This window comes from Sarcophilus harrisii, chromosome 2, assembly GCF_902635505.1.
Source record: "Sarcophilus harrisii chromosome 2, mSarHar1.11, whole genome shotgun sequence".
Lineage (NCBI taxonomy): Eukaryota > Metazoa > Chordata > Mammalia > Dasyuromorphia > Dasyuridae > Sarcophilus > Sarcophilus harrisii.
The window spans coordinates 32,523,712-32,549,703 of NC_045427.1; the positions used below are offsets into that span (position 1 = coordinate 32,523,712).

At 38.6% G+C, this 25,992-nt stretch overlaps 1 pseudogene and 2 gene segments (V, D, J or C); 2 read left to right on the forward strand and 1 right to left on the reverse strand.

The window, feature by feature from the left end:
- LOC100935631 overlaps nucleotides 1–25,992 on the reverse strand; it is an 824,790-nt gene that overhangs the window by 97,110 nt on the left and 701,688 nt on the right.
- LOC100935553 lies at nucleotides 3,636–4,346 on the forward strand. The segment is given in 2 exon segments: nucleotides 3,636–3,744; nucleotides 3,991–4,346. Coding segments are annotated over 2 exon segments (390 nt in total).
- LOC100917810 lies at nucleotides 17,881–18,579 on the forward strand (annotated as a pseudogene).

Below are 25,992 nucleotides of genomic sequence, written 5' to 3' on the forward strand. Positions count from 1 at the left end.
TATATACATGCATACATAAGTAGATATATATGTGTGTGTATGTGTATATATACACATATATATATACACATACACACACACACATATATATGTTATGAATGTACATATATGGAGAAAGATAGAAAAACAGAAACACACACACAGATCGAGAGACACAGAGAGATTTCCTCCCAATTACATATTAAAATAATTTTTAACATCTTGAGTACCAAAATATGAAGCCTTGAATGAAATGAGAGCCATATGTGATGTATTGATACCATAGACAGACACAAGAGTAGGTTAATGCTATAGCAAGGCTATTTGGGAAATGTTTAACAACTGGTTCTCTGAATAATTTGTAGGTACAGCATACTTTCAAGTTTAATGTCCATCATTCACATTTTCCCACCATTCTCTTAAGCCTAGATAATCATTAAAACAACAATCCAAGTGCTTATTTGTAGCATTTGCCAATTTCTAGGGTAAATGTGCCTTCTATGAAGTTAACAATTGTCTCTTGGTGCAGGTTTTAGTTGGCTCCAACATATCCTGTTCAATGCTGGGAGAATTCACAACATGAATAGCTGTTGGGAAGAATCTAAAGTTCATGGTCCCTTTTATATCTTCAGGTGCTTTGGAGTTTTATTAGAATGCACTAGGGCCTAAGATCTTTGAACAACTCATCACAGAAGGAATCCCTTGCCGAGCTAAGTCAGGATTCTGGGATACCCAGTGGGTGAGGACCCTGAAATGTGTTATTTGAGTAGAAAACCATCCTTTTCCTTCCCTTATCCCTCAGACTGCTTTGCATGGTCAATCCCCAGGAGATAGAGCCAAATAAAGAGAGCAATTATAAAGGAGAAGCTGGGGAAAGAGAAGGTTGGTAGGAGAGCTCAGGCACGGGGGTCTCAAGCTCAGCTCCTCTGTCTCCTGTTATTCTGGATCCCAGGTCAGGGGGGTTTCTCCTATGTTTATACATGATTTCTGGGTTTCCACTGTTCCTGTGGTTGTGATTTTAAATGTGATTCAAAGGGGACACAGAAAAGATCAGGCTTATTTCAGATGATGTCTTTTTGGAAGAAGGTAGCTTCTGGTGGTTCACCACAATTTAATATAGTCTTGGCTAAATATACTCACTTAAGTTCATCTCAGTTGTTCGATTTGTGATCAGAGATCAGTGGACAACAGATCGTGGTGGCCCAATCTCCAGATTCTCTGTCTGCATCTCTAAGAGACAGAATCACTTTCAACTGTAGGACAAATCAAAATATCAGTAGCTATTTAAACTGGTACCATAAAAGCCAGGACAGATACAAAGCTCATCATTAATACTATTTCCACCCTCCTGCCTGATGTCCCTGCCCGGTTTAGTGGCAATGACTCCAGCACAGATTTCTCCTTCACAATAAGCAGTGTGGAGGCTGAGGATGCTGCAGTCTATTACTGGCAGCAGGGTTCTAACTTATCCTCACAGTACTCAATCTTTGACCATAAACCCCCTAGCTCTCAGATTAGATGAAACATTGAGTTTTGCTATCTTTGCTGCTTCTCCCTTGTGGTCTTGCCCTTGTGACTCTGGTCCATTTATTGTCAGAGGAAGACATTTTCTGATCTCCAACAGGGAAGTTAGAATAGCTTGTTAGAGCCCGTGAATGGAAATGATGTCAAGTTTAGAGATAGTCTATTTACTGCCCCTTTATTTTTTCTCCTTTTCTCCTTTCATCTTTTCTTCTCTCATTTACTGGTCTTTACCAATGATTTTCTTACCATTCTCCTTAGACTGATACTACTGTTCCCTTGTTCTTTTCCTCCCAACCTCTACATCTCTTACATAACTTATTCTAATTTTACAAATGAGAAAATAATGGCCAAGAGCTTGTTTTCTTTCTCATTTTCCCTTTTTTTCTTGTGCAGTATGATAATTGTGGGAATATGTATAGAAGAATTACAAGTTTAACATATGTTGCTTTACTTGCTGTCTATGGGACAGGGTAGGGGATAGGAAGAAAAAATTTGGAATACAAGGTTTTTCAAGGGTAAATGCTAAAAACTTTGTATATATTTTGAAAATAAAAAGCTTAAAAATAATAATATAGAGAGATGAAAAGAACACTAATCATACCAATTAAAATGAAATTCAATTAGAATGAATATAAAGTCTTAAATTTGGGTTCAAATAATGAACTTCAGAATTACAATAAAGGGAAACTTTTATGTGAATTTGTTCCCTTGATGCTCCCAGTCCCTCCCTGGTCCTAGTGTCTGTAGCCTTTGAAAGGGATCCTGACATAGGAGGATCTAGGCAAGGGAAAGAGCCTAAGCTTGCTACATAGAAGGCATGGAATAGGAAACTGCTGGATCATCATACTGGCCGGTGAACACAAGACTGGGAACTAGAAAAGATTGGAATCTGTGTAGGTTGTCAATTCCTATATCCTCTGATTCCTTATATATAAACATCTGGGTTGATCCTACCATATGGAGAGAGGCCACAGGGTGCTAAGAATCACATTTTGGGGACCATCTATAAACATCAACTTTCTAAAGAAATTATAAAGTTAAGATTTTTATTCAATAGCCAATGAATGAGTGGATTCATTCTACTATAGAACTGAACCATATCTATCTTAAATTTCTTCCTATCAATCCAACCAGAAGAGACAAGTTGGAGGGAAAAGGAAAATTCTTGGTCTTCCTTGGAGAAGAAGGCAAAGGAGTTCATCTTAGCAACAAGAAACATCAAGTCATGGGCAATTTGGTCACTTCATATTGCAGTTTACTGTTAAGTATCTATAAAAAGAGTAAAAACTATTGTCTCTGATACGCCATTTATTAGAAATGATAAGGAAGCAGAGATATTCTGTGAAGAACTCAATAATTCTTCAAAGTAAATCTATATAATAAAATATATACATTTCTGGAAAAGAAATAGTAGCAGGGAAAAGACAGTGAGCAGTTAGTGGGTTGATAACAGAAACTGTTTTCTCAGACATGAGACCATCAGAAGAAGTGGAGACAAAATCAGTTTCTGCCTCTAGATTCAACCTTCTTCCATGTGTGATGTGTGATGCCATGTGTGATGCACTGAGACCACAGACAAACACAAAAGGAGGTTGATGCTCCTGCAGGACAATGCAGGGAAATGTTTAATGACTGGCTCTCTGAAAAACTAAGTAGGCAATACATGCTTTCGGGTTTAATGCCCATCATTCCCATTTTTCCATCTCTCTCTTAAGCCTAGAAATCACTAAAACAACGAAGCAAGTGATGATTTGTAGCATTTGCCCGATTCTAAGGTGTAAATGTGTCCTCTGAGAAGTTACCAGTTGTCTTTTGGGAGCAGCTTTTAGCTGGCTCCAACATACCCTGCCAAAGCCTGGTAGAACTCACTGCCTGAAAAGCTCTGGAGAAGATTCTGTCTGGTTCATGGCCCTTTTTATATCTTCAGGTGCTTTAGGGTTTATCAGAATAGAGGAGGGCCTAAGACCATTGAACAACTCATCAGGGAGGGGCTCGCTTCTCCACGTCAGGGTCCTGGGCTGCCCAGTGGGGGAGGCCCTTGAAATCTGTTACCTGAGCAGGAAACCATCCTTTCCCCTCCCTCTTCTGCTTTGCATGGCCAAGCCCCAGGAGATGAAGCCAGCTGAAGCCAGAAACTACAAAGGGCAGCTGGGGAGAGAGACTGCTGGGTGGGAGAACTCAGGTACACGGAGATGGGGTCCCAAGCTCAGTTGCTCTGGCTCCTGCTACTCTGGCTCCCAGGTGAGGGTGATGTCTGCATGGTCACACATGGTTTCCGGGTTTCCACTGTCCCTGTGGCTATGATTTTGAATGTCTGTGTGTGGTTCTAAGGGGACACAGAGATGATCAGGCTTATCTCAGATGGTTTCTGTTTGGGAGAGGGCAGGTTCTGGTCCCTGACTGTGTGGTGCCCCACAATTTAATACAGTTTTGCCTGTTCTAAATAGTCAATCAAGTTCTTCACTGTTCTTGGATTTGTGATTTCAGATGCCAGTGGACAACAGATTGTGGTGACCCAATCTCCAGATGTCCTGTCTGCATCTCTAGGAGACACAGTTTCTATCAACTGCAAGACAAGTCGAAGTGTCAGTAGCTATTTACACTGGTACCAACAGAAGCCAGGACAGGCTCCAAAGCTCATCATTAAATCCATTTCCACCCTCCTGCCTGGGGTCCCTGCCCGGTTCAGTGGCAGTGGCTCCAACACAGATTTCTCCCTCAAAATCAGCGGTGTGGAGACTGAGGATGCTGCAGTCTATTACTGCCAGCAGAGCTATAGCTTGTACCCACAGTGTTCTAGCCTCAAACATAACCCCCCCCACTCCTAAATCAGATGCAATGTTAATTGCATCTCTGCTGCTTCCCCTTCCCTACAGCTGCAGCTTTCGCCTTGTTTAGATCTAGTGTTTGCAGTGCTCAGGGAGAGATCGTGGGGTTCAGGGTGGCTGCTTGTTTGGTATTCCTCCCTGGCTCATCCACCCCAGGGAGGAGCAGATACTTGGTACAGAACCCTTCCTTCTGTGGTCTTGCCCTTGTGATCCAGAAGAAGACCTGCTCCTGAGCTCCCATAGGGGGGTTAGGGCAACTTATTGAAGGCTGGGAATGGAAATGATATCAGGTAGAGACATAATCTATTTACTTCCCCTTTATTTTCTTCTCTTTCTCTGCCTTCACATTTTCTTCTTCCATTTACTGGACTTTGCCAATCCTTTTCTTACATTCTCCTTAGGCTGATACTACTGTTCCCTTATTCTTTCTCTCCCTACCTCTATATTGCTTACAGAACTTATTCTAATTTTACAAATGAGAAAATAATGGCCAAGAGCTGTTAGTGACGTGATTAAAGTCATGTCACTAGTTGATAACAGAGCTCAGTCTATATCCACGTCTCCTCACTTCCCTTCCAATCACTTTCCTGCAGAGTCATGATATCATAGATGAATGACAAACAAAAACTTCCCTTGCTATCTGTCCCTACTCTCACATTCCCATTCACATCAATGTTACCATTTTTTATTCTTTTTGCCTACTCCTTTCAGTGTGTTTCTCTAAATTCTTGATGTACCATACAAAAGCAAATCCAACAAACTCTTCCCATAATTCTAGACTTAATCCCATTCTACCTATTCCATCATCTTGTACTCAGAAAATGTTGACTTTTTAGAAATGACTGTATGCCTGGCCACCACCTCCATTACTAGGTACAATTGTTTATAGCCCTTTCCCAAATACATTGGGCCAGAAGAAGAATCAGACATGCTTCTTGCTCTTCCAAAGCTTCCCTTTGAACCATTACACTGTGATCTTCTTTTTGTCTTCTTTAATTCCAACATTCATTTCAGTAAAACCTTGTGTTTCAAATTTTTCTCCCTTCCTCTCTTACTTTTCGTCTCTCCAAGACAGCAAGCAACCTGACATAGGTTAAATAATCAGTTTAAAAAAGCATTTCCATATTTATCATGCTGTGCAAGAAAAAATCAGATCAAAAGAGAAAAATATAGGAAAGAAAAGAAACCAAGCAAATAAACAACAAAAACAACAAAAGGTGAAAATACTACATTTTGATTCACATCCAGTCTCCATTCTCTCTGAATGTAGATGGCATTTTCTATCCCAAGTCTTTTGGAATTGCCTTGAATCACAGCATTGTTGAGAAGAGCCAAGCCTAACACAACGTAATCTTCTTATTAGGATGAACAATGTTCTTTTGGTTCTGCTCACCTTTATTCAGCATCCGTTCATGTGAGTCTGTACATGCATTTCTGAAATCAACTTGCTCATCATTTCTTATAGAATAATTATATTCCATTATACTCATACACCGTAACTTATTCAGCCATTGCCCAAATGATAGGTATCCCCTCAATTTTTAGTTCCTTGACACTACAAAAAGGAAGGACTGCTACAAACATTTTTGTACATGTGTGTCCTTTTCCTCTTTTATGATCTTTTGGGGATACAAATCCAGGAGAGACACTGGATTTCCATGGAACCTGGAAATATTCCAGGTTGTTCTCCAGAATGATTGGATCACTTGACAACGCCACCAAATATGCATTAATGTCTCAGTTTTTCACATGCCCTCCAACATTTATTATTATCTTTTCTTGTTATTTTAGCCAGTCTGAGAGATGTGAAGTGGTACTTCAGAGTTGTCTTAATTTGCATTTCTTTAATCAATAGTTATTTAGAGGATTGTCTCATATGACTTGAAATGGCTAAAATTTCTTCATCTGAAAATTGTCTATTCATATTCTATAACCACTTAGGAATTGGGTGATGGTTTCTATGTAATGTTCTTTTTTGAGGTTCATTCAATCCATCTACATCATGCTCTGCATATTTACCTTCTGGTGTTCTGGTCACTGGTGAGAGGGATCTCTTCTGTGCTCATATATGGTTTCTGGGTTTCCACTGTCCCTATGGTTACAATTTTGAATGTCCATGTGATTCTATACACTTGATCATACTTATCTCAGGTGATCCTCGTTTTGAGGAGGGCAGATTCTGATTCCTGACTGTGTGGTTCACCACAATTTAATATGATCTTGGCTGATGAATATATTCACTCAAGTTCATAACTATTGTTTTTAAATCTGTGATTTCAGATGCCAGTGGACACCAGATTTGGGATGACCCAATATCTAGCCTTCCTATGTGCATTTCTAGGAAAACAGAATTAGTGTTAACTGTAGGATGAGTTAAAAGTATCAGCAAGCATGTATACAAGTAGCAACAGAAGCCAGGACAGATTCCAAAGCTCATCATTTCTACCTTCCAGACTGGGGTTCCTGCCTAGGGGCAGTTGTTTTTGCACAGATTTCTCCCTCACAATCTGCAATGTGGAGGGGGAGGATGCTACCTGCATATAGATCACTCTTCCTCCATTTTCAAGGAGTTCAGTAACTGGATCATAGTTTTCCTCTTCACTCTAATCTCCACTACCTACTATATAGTACTATACTATAAGTAGTTGTTCATTCCCCTCTCCAGATATTTATAGTAATTCTTCTTCCTTAATTGAGGTAATATTGAGAGACCATCCTCTCAAATCTTTTGTATGAACACTCAATTCTGGTCCAACAGTAAAACAAATCAAAGACTTTCATCTATCACCCATTAGAGTAGAAGGAAACAGAATCCTTGCACATTCTCTGAAATGAGAAGAAAGGCTCCTTCATCTAATTCCTTTTTATCTGTTTTATTATTTATAGCTAAAGAGTAAGTTGGTCTTATTCAAATTTATTATCACAATGGAGATTTCTCAAACATAATGGAATGTATTCACTATGAGCCAATGGAAAGAATACACAAAGAAATTCAGTGGTCCAAATTACATAAATCAGCATATTAATAATGGTGATAATTAGCATTGACATAGTGTTTTAAGGTTTGTGATATGCTATACTTTGGTTACCTAGTTTGAAACACAAATCCCATGAAAGAGGTGCTATATATCATTTTATAATAATACATCATTTTACAGATGAGAAAACTGAGGCTGAGAGATTAAGTGAAGATGATCCAGCAAAGGAAATATTTAGACAAAGTGATCTAGGAAAGCCTGAGGAGGAAAATATGACTTCCAGATAAGTTGGGTGGGTGAGCCACACCTTTTGGCACTTGAGTCATGCACTGAACAAAAGGGATTTCAACAGGCAGAGATAAGGAAGAAGTACCTTCAAGACATTTGGAACTGATCACATTCATTTATGATGAGAGTAGCTGCCATCATAAAAAAGGGAGATGATTAATTACCTAATAGAAAGGAATAGAAAGCCCTTGGAGTGGTTGTGAATAGGTGCTTAACAAAATGGAGATAATAAAGAAGAATGGAGATAAAATTTCTGGACTTTACTTGAAATGTTGAAATGATTTGCCTGAAATTTTGCAAAGTTTTTTTTTTTTTTTTTTAAACAGAAGGCTGAGAGCTTTAAACCACTAAGGAAAAAAAATGAAGCTGTGACTCATGTATATGTACAACAAGAAGATTGCAGTCCATGTAAGCCCCTAGATCTTTTACAGAGAATCTTCTGCCTGCTCCTCAGATCTCTATATATGAAAGTCAAAGACCTTCATAATATGTGACATAGGACTGGGAGAGGAAAGATGGTCAACTCCAGTTCATAATGCACACAGAACAAAAAGGAACTGATGTAAATGTAAAGTCACCTAGAAGAGTCAAACAGTCATTTCTGCAGCCTCCACTTCCCTATATTAGCTGTACTGGATGGCATAGAGAGGTTTTTTAGCTGGATGTATCATGTGAGAGGAGAGCCATCATCCTGGTGACAGTAATAAACCCTGCATCCGTAGCCTCTACACTTTTGATGGTGAGGGTGAAATCAGTGCCATATCCACTGCCACTGAACCAAGGGGACACCCCGGGTTGGAGGGTGGAAACACCTGTAATGAGGAGCTTGGGAGGCTGTCCTAGCTTCTGCTGGTACCATTGTAGGTCATCATCGATATCCTGACTGGTCACGCAGGTGATGGTGGCTGTGTGCCCTGGAGAAACAGGCAGAGAATCTGAGTCAGAACAATACTTGCTCTGGATCCTAGTTAGTGAAAGAAAGCATCAAATGAAAAGCTCCATTAGGAAAACCTCTTCACTGGGCTCCAGCATTTATACAAGGAATTTAGGTTAATAAAACACTTTAAAATGTTTCATCTCATCCTTAAAAAATTTTGGGTGGTAGATGCTACTGTTATCTTATTTAACATATGAGAAAACTGAGGCGAACAAAAATTAGGGAATTATTGAGAGTCATGCAACTAGTGAGTGTCTAAGATTGGATTTGTTCTCAGGCTTCCTGAACATAGATCCAGGATTCTAGCTTACTGAAGCACCTTACCACCACCATCACTATCCCTGCTATTGATATTGCTGCTGCTTTTTCTCTTGCTGCTATTGCTACTGCTACTCCTGCAATGGCTAGTATTACTACTGCTACTACTACTACTGCAACGACGACGACGACGACGACGACGACTACTACTACTAATGCTTGATATTTATATAGCAGTCTCAGGATTTGGAAATACTTTACAAATGTCACCTAATTTCATTCTTCCAATAACTCTGTGAGGTAAATGATTATATTATTTTTCTTTTAGAGATAAGAAAACTGAGAGTGAGAGATTAAGTGCTTTCTCCATGGTGACAAAGCTATTTAGTAGATGTAGTACCATTTGAACTTGCAGTTTCTTGACTCAAGACCAGAATTCTATATACTGAAACACTTAGCTGCCAAGTACATGATAGTTCCGCAATATCCTTATATAAAATCAGAAATTCCATATACTATCATGCTCACTATGAGAGGATTAATGTTTTATGAAGCTATCAAATACTCTTGCACATAAAAATAAAAAGAAGGGAAAAGAGGAAGAGAAAGAAGGAAGAGGAGAAATTAGCAACAATAGCAACAATAATAGCTAGTCCTTATATAATACTTCAAGAGTTGCAAAGCACTTTACAAACACCATCTCATTTTATTCTGATGATAACTTTGGAAGGCAGGTACTCTTAATTGTATAAATGAGGAAACTGAGACTAAGGGGGGTAAAATGATTTCCACAAAGATATACAATGGCTAAGTGTCTGAACTTACTGTGCTTGAGACCAAGACTTATGCTCTATCCATTAAGTAATCCAACTGCCTAGAAAAGTGTATTGCAATAGAACAGGCAAGGGGTGATGAGTACCTGGAATAGAATACTTGTAATATAAATAGAGAAAAAGACAGACCCATAGGGAACATTAGAGAAGTGGAATCAATCTTCTTTGTCAATTACTAGAAATAGTGGAAAAGGTATTTGAGACATTCTTATATGATGTGTGTGTGTATTTATGTGTATGGTATGTGGGTGAGGAGGATAGACATGGAGAGGGTGGACGGCATAATTATGGTTCTTTGTAGGATGTTGAGAAGTTGCATTAGAGACAAACAAAATAAGGGAACCAAGACATAATAGTGTCAAGAAAACCTAGGAAGAAGAAAGTATATGGAAGGATGGGATGGGTGATTTGGGGGATAGGAAGGGTCAAGAGCATCAAAAACTATAGAGAGCATCAAAAATATTTAGACCATCAGGTTAAATAATACATTGATCTTTGCTGATAATGGCAAGCCCAACCCTAGTAGAGAAGTATGATGAGAACCCAAATTAAAAGGGAGTAAGTCAAGGGGTGTGAGAAACGTGGACATGGTAAATTCAGACAGATTTCTCTAGGAGTCTTTGAATTGAAGGTGAACTATAGAATGAGAGCTTGAGAAGATGCTAGAATCAATTGTAGTATGTTATTTATTTTAACAAACCATGACATCAAGAATTCAGGGTGCTAGAATTTATGGAAGGTATGAATTAGGGGAATAAAGACAGACTGTAATTGATCTAAAGAAGGGTCACCCCTTCTCTGATACTGGAATGAAGGAAGGGAAGAATTCTGAGATGATTTGAAATGTGTAATAGAGAAGAAGGAAGTTGAGATGAATGTTATGTTTTCTTAAGGAACTTATAAGGGAAACATTACAAATGTAATAAACTCTAGAGACAAACTAGCTCTACATCAGGAAGCTCAGACCATCCTCCTTTCCCCTGTATAGGTCAGATTGCTTTGCATAGTCTCCCCTAACTCCACCCCCAAGCAATTCCTATTGCACTAAATCTTTATCAGAGGGTCTTGTAAGTCTCTTGCCAAGGATCAGCACTGGACAGAGCACAGAGTGGAGATGGTGTCCCCAGTTCAGTTCTTCTGCCTCCTCCTGCTTGGGCTTCCAGGTGAGAAAAGAGACACAAGGAGTGTTATGGGATTATTCACATGCTTTGGGCATGCGTTTTAGATCATTCAGAATCTATGCCTGCAGTTTTAAAATACTCTCCTTTTTTAGTATATAATATCCCAGTATCCAGTACAAATCTATCCCGGTACAAATTGGCCTAGCTGGTTAGAGACTCTAATCAAGACCTGATGACATTTGAGTTTTCTGTTTCATTACAGATGCCACTGGACAGATCGTGGTGACCCACCTCTGCTCTCTGTGACTCCAGGAGACACAGTCACCATCAACTGCAAAGCTAGTCAAGACATTAGCAAGTACTTAAATTGGTTCCAACAGAAACATGATCAGTCTCCAAAGCTACAGATTTATGACACATCCAACCTGCAAACTAAGATCCCCTCCAGGTTCAGTGGCAGTGGGTCTGGAACAGATTACACTCACTATCAGTAGTGTGGAGACTGAAGATGCTGGAGTTTATTACTGTTTCCAGCGTAAAAATTGGCCTCTCACAATGCTCTAGACCTGAACAAAACTCCCCCAGGCAGTCCAGCTGCCTCAGAACAGGGGAAACTTTTGCTGCTTTTTGTCTCTAAGTCAAAACCATCTGTGCTCTCTACTCAAAACAAATCACATCTCCCCTTCCTACAAAGCCCATCCTACTTTGGTCTTTACATCCTGCATAAATATTTCCAAATGTGGCAAAGGATCCAAATTATAATCTAGGATATTCAGATAAAACTCCAACTACCTCTAATAGTTGATCAGACTCTGATAGTGTCTGATAGATAACTCAAGTGTCTAACTTTATTTCCTAAAGAGTAAAACAAAAACAACATTGTCAAGCTCCATTGAACATTTCTTCTCTTTTTCTGAGTTAGTTATTTAAGTACATATTTTCTCTTCTTTTAATATGAATAATTTATATTTTCACTAATACCCATCCATTTTACATAGCTCTTCAGCTTCATGCATATAGTTTGAGCCAACTGAAGGCAATGACTTCAAAAGATGATTAAAATTCGACAGCAAGATTGGGGAATGTATAGAGCACCGGGCCCAAAGTCAGGAAGATCTGAGTTCAGATCTAGAAGCAGACACTTAACAGCTGTGTGACTTTAGGAAAATCAATTAATTTTTATTTTCCTCAGGTTGTTCAGCTGTGAAATCAAGATCATAACAGTATCCACCTCCAGAGATTATTGGGAGAATCAAAAGATATAATATTTGTAAAGTACTTAGTCTAGTAGAAGGTAAGTGCTATACAAAGGATAGCTATGGCTATTATTATTCAAACAAAGTTAAAAGACTGAGGAAAATAGAAGACAAAATGCACTACTACTATCAAGAACTACATACCTCAAAAAATAGATCAAGGGCAGATAAGTTAATCTAAAATCCAAGATCAAAAGAAGAACCTAGGTATCCTTTTTCAACAAAACATTAAATAAAATAGCCCCATGTCAAGCAATAAGAAAGAAGGAAATAAAATATGGAGAAATCAGAGTTAACAGCCTTCACTTTTGAGGAATCTAGAATCTGAAATGCAGAAGATTAAGGTTTCTAAGCACTACTGACTTTTCCAGAAAAACTCACTGTAATCCTACAAAGAAAAAAATATCATCTATAACATAGATGATATTCAAACATTTCTGATTAGAAAACTGAAGGGAAAAGAAATATAAAAGAAACAGTTAGGTGACGCAGTGAATAGAGCACTAGCCCTGAAGTTAGGAGGTCCTGAGTTCAAATGTGACCTCAGATACTTAATACTTGCAAGCTGTGTGACCCTGGGCAAGTCACTTAACCCCAATTGCCTCAGGGGGAAAAAATAAAGAAAGAAAGAAAAGAAAAAAGAAATAAACATATAGACAGCAAGAGTAAAATAAAAAAGTAACTGCAAGTTGACAATCATAAGGGACTTAGTATCAAAGAAATGTTTAAATTCTAACCCAGGTGATGCTTAAAAGAATCCTAATGTTATAAGGGGTGATAGAGGTCCTGCACTGAAATGAAAGACTTGCACTTTATGTTTTGATGGTGCTGAAAGAAGACAGAAAATTTAAAGTGAGAGGATATATGAGAGATAAATGAAGGTCAGGTTCACAAGATCTACCCTTTTTGGGATGTAGATATATAAACAAAGAAGGAACAGGGGGAATCAGGCATCAGTTCAACTTCACTTTTATCTTGACTTTTTAACATAGAAGACACAGAATTATACACAGAGAGGTTAGTGTAGGAATGCATTCAGCTCAATAAAGATACAAATAGGAACAGAAGGAAGATAAAGAGGAGAAAAAGAAAGAGGACCTTCAGGGAGTGTTTGTCATAAGTATAAAAACCTCAAGTTTGTTGAGAGAAGATTAAAAAAAGAAAGAATTAGAATGTCTAATAAAGAGAGAGTGAGGAGTATAGAGAAGGAAATGTATGAAAAAATAGGATGGAGGGCAATGTGGAGGGGAGACTTCTAATGAAGCTACTCCAAGTAGAATCAACTGCAGCTGCCTCCCTGTTCCTAACAGGGTATGTAATTTTGGAATGACCACATGGTCAAAGAGTGTGACAAATAATATCTGGGGCACTTTGCATGAGCGTCCAAGATTCCCCAAAACAGTCTGAATGGGAGAAGTGGGTTTCCCCAAAGAAGTAGGGAGTGGATACATTTTCCAGACCCTGATTTGTAAAATGAGAAGGGGAGTGAGGAGGGTTGTATCCAATAACCTCTAAAATCCTTTACAACTCCAAATATAAAGTGTACCAAAAAGATTAGTACAGTTTTTTTTTTCTTTTTGTTTTTTGCTTTTTTTTCCCCTGAGGGAATTGGGGTTAAGTGACTTGGCCAGGGTCACATAGCTAGGGAGTGTAAAGTGTCTGAGACCAGATTTGAACTCAGGTCCCTCCTAACTTCAGGGTTGATGCTTTATCCACTGTGCCACCTAGGTGCTTCCATTAGTGCATTTTTTGTCATTAAAGTTTTAAATGTCACTACTTCTCTTGAGAAAGTCCATTATGATGTCTACATGTACCTTTAAGGTTTCAGAAAAAGCCCTTCCTCCCCATCTCTCAGGAGGCTGTGAAGTCTACCAAGAAGGTCTTCTTTTTAGATAGCCAACATCTCTTGAGCCCTTGGGATTTGCATTTTTCCTCCAGAGAAATGCCCCTGTGCAGCTGAGTGTTTATAAATAGGCTTTGTCGCCATTCTCCAAATGACAAATGGTCAAAGGATATGAACAGACAATTTTCAGATGATGAAATTGAAATTATTACCACTCATATGAAAGTGTTCCAAATCATTATTAATCAGAGAAATGCAAATTAAGACAACTCTGAGATACCACTACACACATGTCAGATTGGCTAAGATGACAGGAAAAAATAATGATGATTGTTGGAGGGGATGCGGGAAAACTGGGACACTGATACATTGTTGGTGGAGTTGTGAACGAATCCAACCATTCTAGAGAGCAATCTGGAATTATGCCCAAAAAGTTATCAAACTATACATACCCTTTGATCCAGCAGTGTTTCTACTGGGCTTATACCCCAAGGAGATACTAAAGAAGGGAAAGGGACCTGTATGTGCCAAAATGTTTGTGGCAGCCCTGTTTGTAGTGGCTAGAAGCTGGAAACTGAGTGGATGCCCATCAGTTGGAGAATGGTTGAGTAAATTGTGGTATATGAATGTTATGGAATATTATTGTTCTGTAAGAAATGACCAGCGGGATGAATACAGAGAGGCTTGGAGAGAATTACATGAACTGATGCTAAGTGAAATATGCAGAACCAAGCGATCATTATATACATCAACAACGATACTGTATGAAGATGTAATCTGATGGAAGTGGATTTCTTTGACAAAGAGACCTAATTCAGTTTCAATTGATCAATGGTGGACAGAAGCAGCTACACCCAAAGAAAAAACACTGGGAAATGAATGTAAACTGTTTGCATTTTTGTTTTTCTTCCCGGATTATTTTTTACCTTCTGAATCCAATTCTCCCTGTGCAACAAGAAAACTGTTTGGATCTGCACACATACATTGTATCTAGGATATACTAGGACATGTTCAATATATATAGGACTGCTTGCCATCTAGGGGAGGGGGTGGAGGGTGGAAGGGAAAAATCGGAACAGAAGTAAGTGCAAGGGATAATGTTGTAAAAAATTACCCTGGCATGGATTTTGTCAATAAAAAGTTACTATAATAAAAAAATAATAAATAGGCTTTGTCATGTCTGATCTATCCTCCTTGGGGGACTTAACCCACCAAAATGGACTCTCTGGCTCACCTTCTGTGTTCTCTGCTGCTCTCTATTCTAGATGAGAGCCATGTAAATCAGTACAGCCTGGAAACTGACAGCTGCCATCTTGAATCCACAGTTAAGGTTCCACATTTCAAATACAACATATCTCAGTGTTTGTCCAGAGTCCATTGAACACATATTCCCAAAGCATGTTTCATTCCATTAACCAGGATCCAGAACATGCATTGTTCTGACTCAGGCTCCAGATTCCCTGTCTGTTTCTCTAGGACAGACAGTCACCATTATCTACAAAACCAGTCAGGGTATTGATGATTGCCTGCAATGATATCAGCAGAATCTAGGACAGCCTTCCAAAGTTCCGCATTAAAGGTGTTTCCACCCTCCATAGTAGATTGACTGCAGAGTTCAGTGGCAGTGAATATGGCCCTGATTTTATCCTCCACATCAAAAATTTGGGAGGCTGAAGATATTTGTGATTAATACTGTCAGGAACATGTTAGCTGGCCTCCCACAGTAATACAGCTGGCTACAAAAAGCTCTGTGCCATCCAGTGTACCTGATACAAGAGAGTAGCTGCTGCTGAGAAGTCCATGTTTTAAGTCTTCTTGATCACTTTACATTTACATAGTTTTTCTTTTCCATCTTTGTACAGCTGAAAGTATGGATAAGACTTGAGCATCTTTCTTTTCTCCAGGCCTGTGTGTGGTGTGATGGATGTCTCTGACATTCAGGTGACCTTCAGGATCTTAGATTCTAAGTACAGAGGTCCATTCCATATATCCTCATAGACAGCATGTTAAACATATCCATGAGAATTTGGTGGAAAATGCTTCTAAAGCTCTTCCCAAGTTTTTCTTCTTAGAAATCAGTAGTCTACAGATAAACTCAGATGAAATTCCATTGTACATAATGATGATGATGATGATGTTAATAATAAATAGGATTTATATAGGGTTGTTTAGGTTTGTAAGCCACAATTAGAATATTTCATTTTATCCTTAAAAATTTTTTAGGTGGTAAGTGCTACTGTTATCCCCATTTTCCATATGAGGAAACTGAGACCAATGAGATTAAGTGAATTATTAAGTCATGTAACCTAGTGAATGTCTTAGATTGGACTTGTTCTTGGATTTTCTTGAATACAGTCTATCACTCAAGATTACTGCACTATCTTACTACTACTGCTGTTGCTGTTGCTTCTGCTGCTACTATACTACTACTACTACGACTACGACTACGACTACGACTATGACTACGACTACGACTACAACTACTACTACTACTACTATTACTGCTACTGCTGTTACTACTACTGCTACTACTACTACCATCACCACTACCATCAGCACCACATAGAAGCACTACTACCTTACTACCATACTATTACTTACTATTACTACAGAAACTTAGCATATATATAGCACTCTGAGATTTTTGAAGTCCTTTACAGATACATTTAATTTTATTCTCACAATAACCACATGAGGCAGATGATTAGATATTATTGCTCTTTGAGACATAAGAAGATTGATGCTGACAGGTTAAATGACTTTCCCTTGATGACACAATTAGTTGCTGAGGTAGCATTTGAACTTGGGGTCTCTTGCCTCAAGTCCCAAACTCTCTGTATTATGACTCTTACCTGCTTAGCACAACACTGTGCTACTCTCAGTTCCATATATGAAATGAGAAATTCCATATGCCCTGATGCTTACTATGAGAAAGTATCACCTAAATAAACTTTGTAAAATACCTTGCTCTTTTTCTGCCCTAATCCTTTCTTTTCTGGAAAAAGTGGAAAAAATGCTGGATCTGAAGTCAGACAGACACTTCTCTGTGATTTCAAAGTGTTCTATAAAGCCAACAACTATCCTTGAACAGAAAAATAAATAGGAAGTAAAAGAGAAAGGGAAAGGAGAAGGAATTAAGAGCATTAATAATAGCTAACATTTATATATCATTGTAAAATTTGCAAAGCTTTTTACAAATATTATCTCATTTTATTCTGATGACAACTTGGGGAGGCCGCTTCTACTAATCCCCACTTTATAAATGAGGAAACTGAGGCTGAGAGACAAGTGACTTTTCCAGGGTGACACAGTTAGTAAGTGGTTGTGGTAGGATTTGGATTACATGTGACTGAAACCAAGACTTGTGCTCCATCCATTGAATTTACCTTGATCCCTTGATATGGGGATTCCAATAGAACAGGCAAAGGGTGATAAGAACTTGGAATAGAGTACTTGTAATGTGAATAGAGGGGAAGGAAGACTTTTGGGGAACATTAAGAAAGTTGAATCAACATGAGCTATGAGATCTGTGAAGAGAAAAGCAGAACTGAGCTCTGTAAGACATCCTTTGTGATGGAGTGGGGGAGAAGAGGTAAGGGGAGAGTGTTTAAGTGTGGGGAGCCGGCAACTAATCTACAGCCACATAAGGCCAACCTTGAATAGGTTGAATCTCCTAATCACATTATACCAAAGACTTCCTGAATAGGAATCTCCTAATCACATCCTAACTTTGAATAGGCAGATATCTAGGCATCCCCTAATCACATCATAGAGTTTCCTGCCACCAGAAACATCTGAGCAGCTCATCCTTGGCCGGGATACCAACCCTTTGTCTAGGACCCCCACCCTGTACTGTGTTTGAACAACCCTGCCCTCTTTTCTACTGCTATATATATCTGTCCTATTGCACCCATTAAAATGAGGCTTGATCAGATGGATTTGCCTTGCCTCCATTTTGCATGTCCCCTCTCTCTTGCCCTTATCTCTTTTCTTCCAGGGTCACACACTCTGCCTCGCCGGCCCAGGCAAAGGAATGTAGGGGGCTTCTTGGCTTCCTTCCAAGATGGCGACAACGAAGGAGCCTTTGAGCGGTAGCGACTCAGCGGGCCCAAGCACATGCCGAGGGCACTTGGGCATCCCCGAGGCTGTGTTCGTGGAAGATGTAGATGCTTTTATGAAACAGCCTGGAAATGAGTCTGTAGATAATGTACTCAAGAAATTGGATGAGCAGTATCAGAAGTATAAGTTTATGGAACTTAACCTTACTCAGAAGAAAAAAAGGCTAAAAAATCAAATTCCTGAAATCAAACAAACATTACACATTTTAAAATACATGCAGAAGAAAAAAAGAGACCACAGAGCCCCTAGAGACTAGATTCTTACTGGCTGATAACCTCTACTGTAAAGCTTCAGTTCCTCCAACTGATAAAGTCTGCCTGTGGTTAGGGGCCAATGTGAAGCTTGAGTATGACATTGATGAAGCTCAGGCCCTCTTGGAGAAAAAACCATTACACTGCCACCAGCAATCTGGAATCACTCGAGGAAGACCTGGACTTTCTTCGGGATCAGTTTACCACCACAGAAGTCAATATGGCCCGGGTTTACAACTGGGATGTCAAGAGAAGAAACCGAGATGAGCCTGGCCCTTCTAATGTGTAATGTCCCCACCCTTGGTCGTGGGGCTTGGTGATCCCAATGTTTGACTTGGGAATAAATGCTTTTCAGACAAAAAAAGCATTCTAGGGTAAAACAGAAGGCAATTATAAGCACGTCTTTCATTTGTCAAATGAAAATCTGGTCTCCTTTAGATTTTATGACATTATTTGGTTGTTTCAAGGTCATGCTGGGGTTGGACTTGGTTATCTCCAAGGCTAGTTAGCTTTGCCACTCTGGATTTGGGAGGCGTGCATGAAATGCATTGTTGGGCATTTGCAGGGGGTAGAAGTGGGGGGTTGCTTTTTGTCATTTATTGTAAGTTTCCCTTGAAGTAACAGTTTAAGAGATTGGGGAAATTCTCCAGGGATAAACCAGTTTGCTGTCAGTTTGCTACTTCCCAAATTGATTTTCTTTTCTTGTCACTTTGATTAGTTACTGGGCAACTTACAATGTCCTGTCCTTTTTTATTGATTGTTTTCTCTACCTTTAGAAACGAGATGTAGGGCATATCTGAACAACAATAGGGTTCGGCGAGATGGCCCATTCACCCCCTACCTGCTCATGCCCTTCACGTGTCTTGGGTAAAGCCGAGTTGAACATCCTGATATCTCTTTCTATATTGCACCTTAACAAGGGAAACAAAATGAGATGGTGATTTCTTTCAAAGGAAGGAAGTCTTTGGTATAATGTGATTAGGAGATTCAACCTATTCAAGGTTGGCCTTATGTGGCTGTAGATTAGTGCCGGCTCCCCACATTTAAGAGCATATATTATAATATTTTATGTGGTGCTGAGAAGTACTATCAAAGAGACAAGAAGAAGAAAGGGAAAAAATAATAGTGTTAAAGAAAACCTAGAGAGGAGAAAGTATCAAGAAGGATGAGGAGGATAATAAGGGGGCAAGAAGAGTCAAGGGCATCAAGTACTGCAGAGAGCATCTGAAAGTATGAAGATTTTTGGTGATGTTAATTCTGGTAGAGAGATATAATCAGAAGTCAGATTAGAAGGGAATAAGGTGTCAATGGAATGTAAAAAAGACCTTGAGGAAATGCTAGAGTTAAGTGTACGGCTTTGTTTATTTATCAAAAAATCAAAGATTCAGGCTGCTAGAATTTATGGAATTGTATGAATTAAGGGAATAAGTTGCAGCTAGAATTGATCTAGAGAAGGGAGACCCTTTAATTTGAGATTGGAATGAAGAAAAAGAAGGATTCTTAGGTGATTTGATATATTTAATTGGGGAGAAGAAATTGATACTAAATGTGTCTTTTCCAAAGGGACATGTAAGGGAAGTACTATCTATAAGGTAAGACGTGGAAACAAACTACCTTAGGCTCTGGAAGCCTAGACCAACCTCCTTTCCCCTATACAAGGCCAGGCTGTTTTGCATATTCTCTCCTATCTCCACCCCAGATTCTTTCCACTGCATTGACCCTCAATAAGAGGCTCTTCTTATTCTCTTGCCAGGAATCAGCACTGGACAGAGCACAGTGTGGAGATGGTGTCCCCAGCTCAGTTTTTCTGCCTCCTCCTGCTTTGGCTTCCAGGTAATAAAGACGATACATAGAATTGTTTATATAATTTGGTTCTCATTTTAGATAATTCAGAACCTGTGTGGGGAATTTCTAAATATTTTCATTTTGTAGTGTATGCTATATCTTTGTCTCAGTAGAATTAGTCTAATTTGTTCTATTTAAAAATCATATCATAAAAAGTCTAGTCAACACTTGGTGACATTTGAATTTCCTTTTTCATTTAGATGCCAGTGGACAGATCACGATGACCCAATCTCCAACTTTGCTGTCTGCGACTCCAAGAGGCACAGTCACCATTTCCTGCAGGGCTAGTCAAGACATTAACAAGTACTTAGCTTGGTTCCAGCAGAAACATAATCAGTCTCCAAAGAGTCTCATTTATTATACATCCAACCTAGACTCTGGGATTCCCTCCCGGTTCAGTGGCAGTGGGTCTGGAACAGATTACACTCTCACCATCAGCAATGTGGAGACTGATGATGCTGGAGTTTATTATTGTATGCAGTATGATGTATATCCTCCCACAGTGCTCTAGCCCTGAACAAAAACCTCCCCAGTCAGTACAGCTGCTTTAGCACAGGGGAGCAGCTGCATCCTCTACTAGTGGTTCTCAAACTTTTGTTCTCAGTATCTTCATGTTGTCAAAAAAAAAAAAAAAAAACTATCTAGGATCTGTTCAAAGAGGTTTTGTTCACATGGGTTATATTTATAGCTATTTACTATATTAGAAATAAAAAATGATTTTGAATTTGTAGACCCTTTGAAAGGGTTTCAGAGACCCCAATAATTCTTTGGACTACACTTTGAGGACCACTGCGCTAGATGAAAACAGCCTGTGCTCTTTGGTCAAGAATATTCTCACCTCATCTTCCTGCAAAGCCCATATTATTTTGGCATTGAAATATTGCATTAACATTAACAAAATTAAGCAAAGGGTCCAAAGCTAACTTGGAACATTGAGGAAAAAAACAAAAGCAAAAATAAACTAATGACCTCTAATGACAGTTTCAGTGGCTATCCTAAATTAACATAGATAACACCATATACATTTAAAAACATGTAGCCTGCCTTTGCTGCTTCATTACTTCTGATCTTATTTCAAAACAGGGTTATTTTATTTCCTCTTCTGTTAATCTAGGCAATTTTGTATATATTATATCAGTTTACATAGAATGCCAGATTTACTGGCATATAATTGAGCAAAATTACTCATAATAATTGCTTTAATTCCATTTTCATTGTTACACATCCATTTCCTTTCATTTTAGATACTGATAATTTGATTTTCTCCTTTTTTTCTAAATCAAATTACTCAATGCAGCATCCATTTTGTGTGTTTCTTCATGAAACCAGGTCCTAGGTTAAAGTTCAATGGTTATTGTTATTTGTATCAATTTCTTATGTGATTTTCAAGATGTATTTCAAGATGTCTGGGAAGTGCACCCACTCCCTATTTCTTTTCTCCTTTGTATCACTCATGCAGTCCCATGCAGACTATGTGGAGGGGGCTTGGTCCCTCATGCAAAGTTGTTTAGATACTATTTCTCACACTCTTTGATCAGGTGATCACTCAAACATCACATATCCTGGTAGGGGCAGGAAGGCAGCTGGAATTGATTCCACTTGGACTAGCATTGTTAACACTTTCTCCTCCATGTTGCTCTGTTCTGCCCGCTCTCTATCAGTTATTTCCCTCACTCAAAGTAAATCAAGAACTGAGATGCATGGGGATTGAGGAGAGTACATGGGGTTGGTCCAGGATATACCCTAAGAACATAGAACAACAAAGAAGAAGTGCTATCATTTTACCAGGGTTAGGGAAGGAGGGGAAGGCACCAAAGAAATGCTTCATGGAGAGAGTTCTGGGACCTGGGATGACTGACCGCTTGTGAGTAAATTCCCTGATTTTAATCAATTAAATCTAATAAAACCTGTTAATAATCAATCTGACGTTCCTTGTACTGTCTCTCTCAGAGACGGTACCACCTGGCACTTGGCATAATTAGGGCAGAACAGATCTGCCCCCTTACATGTATCTGAACTGGTCAATCAGTAGTTGTTTCCTTGTTCCTTTGATTGAACACAGACACACTGGGGGAAGAATATTCAGATAAAACTCCAAATACCCCTGATAACAGCTTAAGCGTTTAACTTTATTTACTAATGGGTAAAACAAAAACAACATTATTACTTTTTAAACTCTTCACTACTGGTGTGTACTCTCCATTTCCTGCTCCATCGAATATATCTTCCCTTCTTTTTCAAAGTTAGTTATTTAAGTTTTTATTTTCTCTTCTGTTAATATGGATAACTTGGATTTTTGTTAATAACCATCCATTTTACATAGTTCTTCAGCTTCGAAGCATAGTTTGAGACAACTGAAGTTAATAACTTCAAAAGATGATTAAAATGTGACAGGTAGATTGCAGAATGTATAAATCACTGGCCCTGGAGGCAGGAAGATCTGAGTTCAGATCCAGCCTCACACACTTAAATGCTATGCGACCTTGGGAAAATCAATTAATCTTTATTTTCCTCACGTTGTTTAGCTGTAAAAGCAGGATCATAACAATATCCACCTCCAAAAATTATTGTGAGAATCAAAGAAATACTAAAATTTGGCAGGTAGATTGGGAAATGTGTAGATCATTGGGCCTGGAGTTAAGAAGATCTGAGTTCAGATCCAGTCTCAGACACTCAACAGCTGTGTGACTTTGAGAAAATCAATTAATTTTCATTTTCTTCTGGTTGCTTAACTGAAAAATCAGGATCATAACAGTATTCGCCTCCTGAGCTTATTGGGAGGATCAAAAGATATAATATTTATATAGTACTTAGCAAAGGTTCTGGCACAAAATAAATGCCATATAAAGGATAGCTATTGCTTTTATTATTCAAACAAAATCAAAAGATGGAGGAAATTAAAAGAAGATAAAATGCATGTCTAATCAAGAAGTATTAACCTCAAAAATACTGGTCAAGGACAGATAAGTTAACCTAAAATCTAAGATCAAAAGAAGAACCTGGGTATCATATTTCAACAAATCACTAAATACAATAGCCCCATGTCAAGCAATAAAAAAAGAAGAAAATAAAATATGGAGAAATCAGAGTCAGGATTGCCCAGATTTTATCAACCATCTCTTTTGAGAGACCTAGATATCCAAAAGGCAGAAGATTAAGGTTTCTAAGCATTAATGACTTCCCCAGAAAAACTCAGTGTAATCCTACAAAGAAAAAAAATGCATCATCTATGATATAGATGATATTCCAACATTTCTGATAAGAAAATTGAAGGGAAAAGAAATACGAAAGAAACATATTGAGTTCAAGAGTAAAATAAAAAAGTAACTGCAAGTTGACAATCATAAGGTACTTTGTATCAAAGAAATGTTTAAATTCTAATGTGGGTAGTACTTAAAGGAATCCTAATGTTAGAAGGGGTGATAGAGGTCCTGCAGTGAAACAGAAGACTTGTGGTATATTTTTTAATGGTGCTAAAAGAAGAAAGAAAATATGAAGGGAGAGGATACATTCGAGAAAAATGATGGTCATATGCACAAGATCTAGCATTGTTGTGATGCACAAGTAGAAATATAAAGAAGACAGAAGGAATAGGGGGATCAGAATCACTCAAATTTTACTTTTATCTTGATTTCTTAACATAGAGAAGAAGACACATAATTACACACAGAGAGTTTGGTATAGGAATACATTCAGCTCAATATGGACATGAACAGGAAAAGAAGGAAGATAAAGAAGAGAAAAAGAAGGAGGATACCTTCAGGAAGTGTTTGTCATAAGCATAAAAATCTTAAGTTTGTTGAGAGGAGATTAAAAAAAAGAAAGAATTAGAATGTCTAATAAAGAGAGAGTGAGGAGTATAGAGAAGGAAATGCATGAAAAAATAGGATGGAGGGCAGTGTGGAGGGGAGACTCCAGTGGGATCAACTGCAGCTGCCTCCCTGTCCCTAATAGGGTATGTAATTTTGGAATGATCACATGGTCAAAGAGTGTGACAAATATATCTGGACATTTTGTATGAGAGTCAAAGATTCCCCAAAACAGTCTGAATGGGATTAAAATATGCTTACCAAGTAGAGAAGTGGGTTTTCCCAAAGAAGTAGGAAGTGGGTACATTTTCCTAACACTGATTTGTAAAATGAGAAGGGGAGTGAGGAGGATTGCAGCCAATGACCTCTAAGATCCTTTACAAATATAAATTTAGAGTGTGTCGAAAAGATTGGTGCAGGTTTTTGTCATTAAAAGTTTTAAATGTCACTAATTCTCTTGGGAAAGCCCATCTATCATGTCTACATGTACCTTTAAGATCTCATAAAAGCCCTTCCTCCCCATCTCTCAGTTGGCTGTGAAGTCTACCCAGAACTTCTTGTTTTAAACCTTTGGGGCCTTGGGATTTGCATATTTTGCCTCCAGAGACATGGTTCTGGGCAGCTGAGTGCTTATAAATAGGCTTTGTCATAGGTCACAGTGTCTGATCTGTCCTCTTTGGGGGATCCAACCCACCAAAATGTTTTCTCTGGCTCATCTCTTGTGTTCTTTGCTGCTCTCTATTCTAGGTGAAAGCCACATATTCAGTACAGCCTGAAAGCTGACAGTTGCTATTTTGAATCCACTGCTAATGTTCCATCTTTCCATCTCTCAGTATTTTTCCAGAGCCAGTGAACAGATATTCCTAATACATATTTTCATTTGATACTTTCTTCCTCTAACCAGGATCCAGAACATGCATTGTTCTGACTCAGGCTCCAGATTCCCTGTCTGTTTCTCTAGGACAGACAGTCATCATTACCTGTAAAACCATTCATTGGCTGCAATGGTATCAGCAGAACCTAGGACAGCCTTCTAAAGCTCCCCATTAAAGGTGTTTCCACCCTTTATACTAGGATGGTTGCCCAGCTCAGTGGTAGTGAATATGGCCCTGACTTCACTCTCCTCATCAAAAGTGTGGGAGACTGAGGATTCTGGGGATTGATACTGTCAGCAACATGTTAGCTGGTCTCCCACAGTAATACAGCCAGCTACAAAAAGCTCTGTGCCATCCAGTGTACCTGATACAAGAGAGTAGCTGCTGCTGAGATGCCCATGTTTTTAGTCTTCTTGGTCACTTTACATTTTTCATAATTTTCTTTTTCATCTGTATCCAGATGAAAGTATGGATAAGATTAGAGCATCTTTCCTTTCTCCAGCCCTTTGTGAGGTATGATGGATGTCACTGACATTCAGGTGACCTTCAGGATCTTTGATTCTAAGTACGGAGGTCCATTCCATATATACTCATAGACAGCATGTTAAACATATCCATGAGAATTTGGTGGAAAATGCTTCTAAGGCTCTTCCCAAGTTTCTCTTCTTAGAAATCAGTAGTCTACAGACAAATTCAGGTGAAATTCCAGGCTACATAAAGATGATGATGATGATGTTAATAATAACTACGATTTTTACAGATTCTTTAGGTTTCTAAATCACAGTTAGAATATTTCATTTTCTCCTTAAAAAATTTGAAATGGTAAGTGCTACTGTTATCCCCATTTCGCACATTAGGCAACTAAGAATAACGAGATTAATTGAATCATTAAAAGTCATGCAACTGGTACATTGTCTCAGATTGGACTTGTACTTGGATCTTCTTGAGTAGAGCTTTAGCACTTGTTTATTGCATTACCTTACTATTGCTGCTGCTGCTGCTGCTGCTACTATTACTACTATTAATACCACCACCACCAGCAGCAACAGCAGCACTATCACATTACCACTTTACTACTATTAATATTACTACTGAAACCTAGCATTTATATAGCACTCGGAGATTTTTGAAGTATATTATAAAAAGATCAACTCATTTTATTCTCACAATAACTCCATGAGGCAGATCATTAGATATTATTGCTCTTTGATATCTAAGAAAATTGAGGGTGACTTGTTAAATGACTTT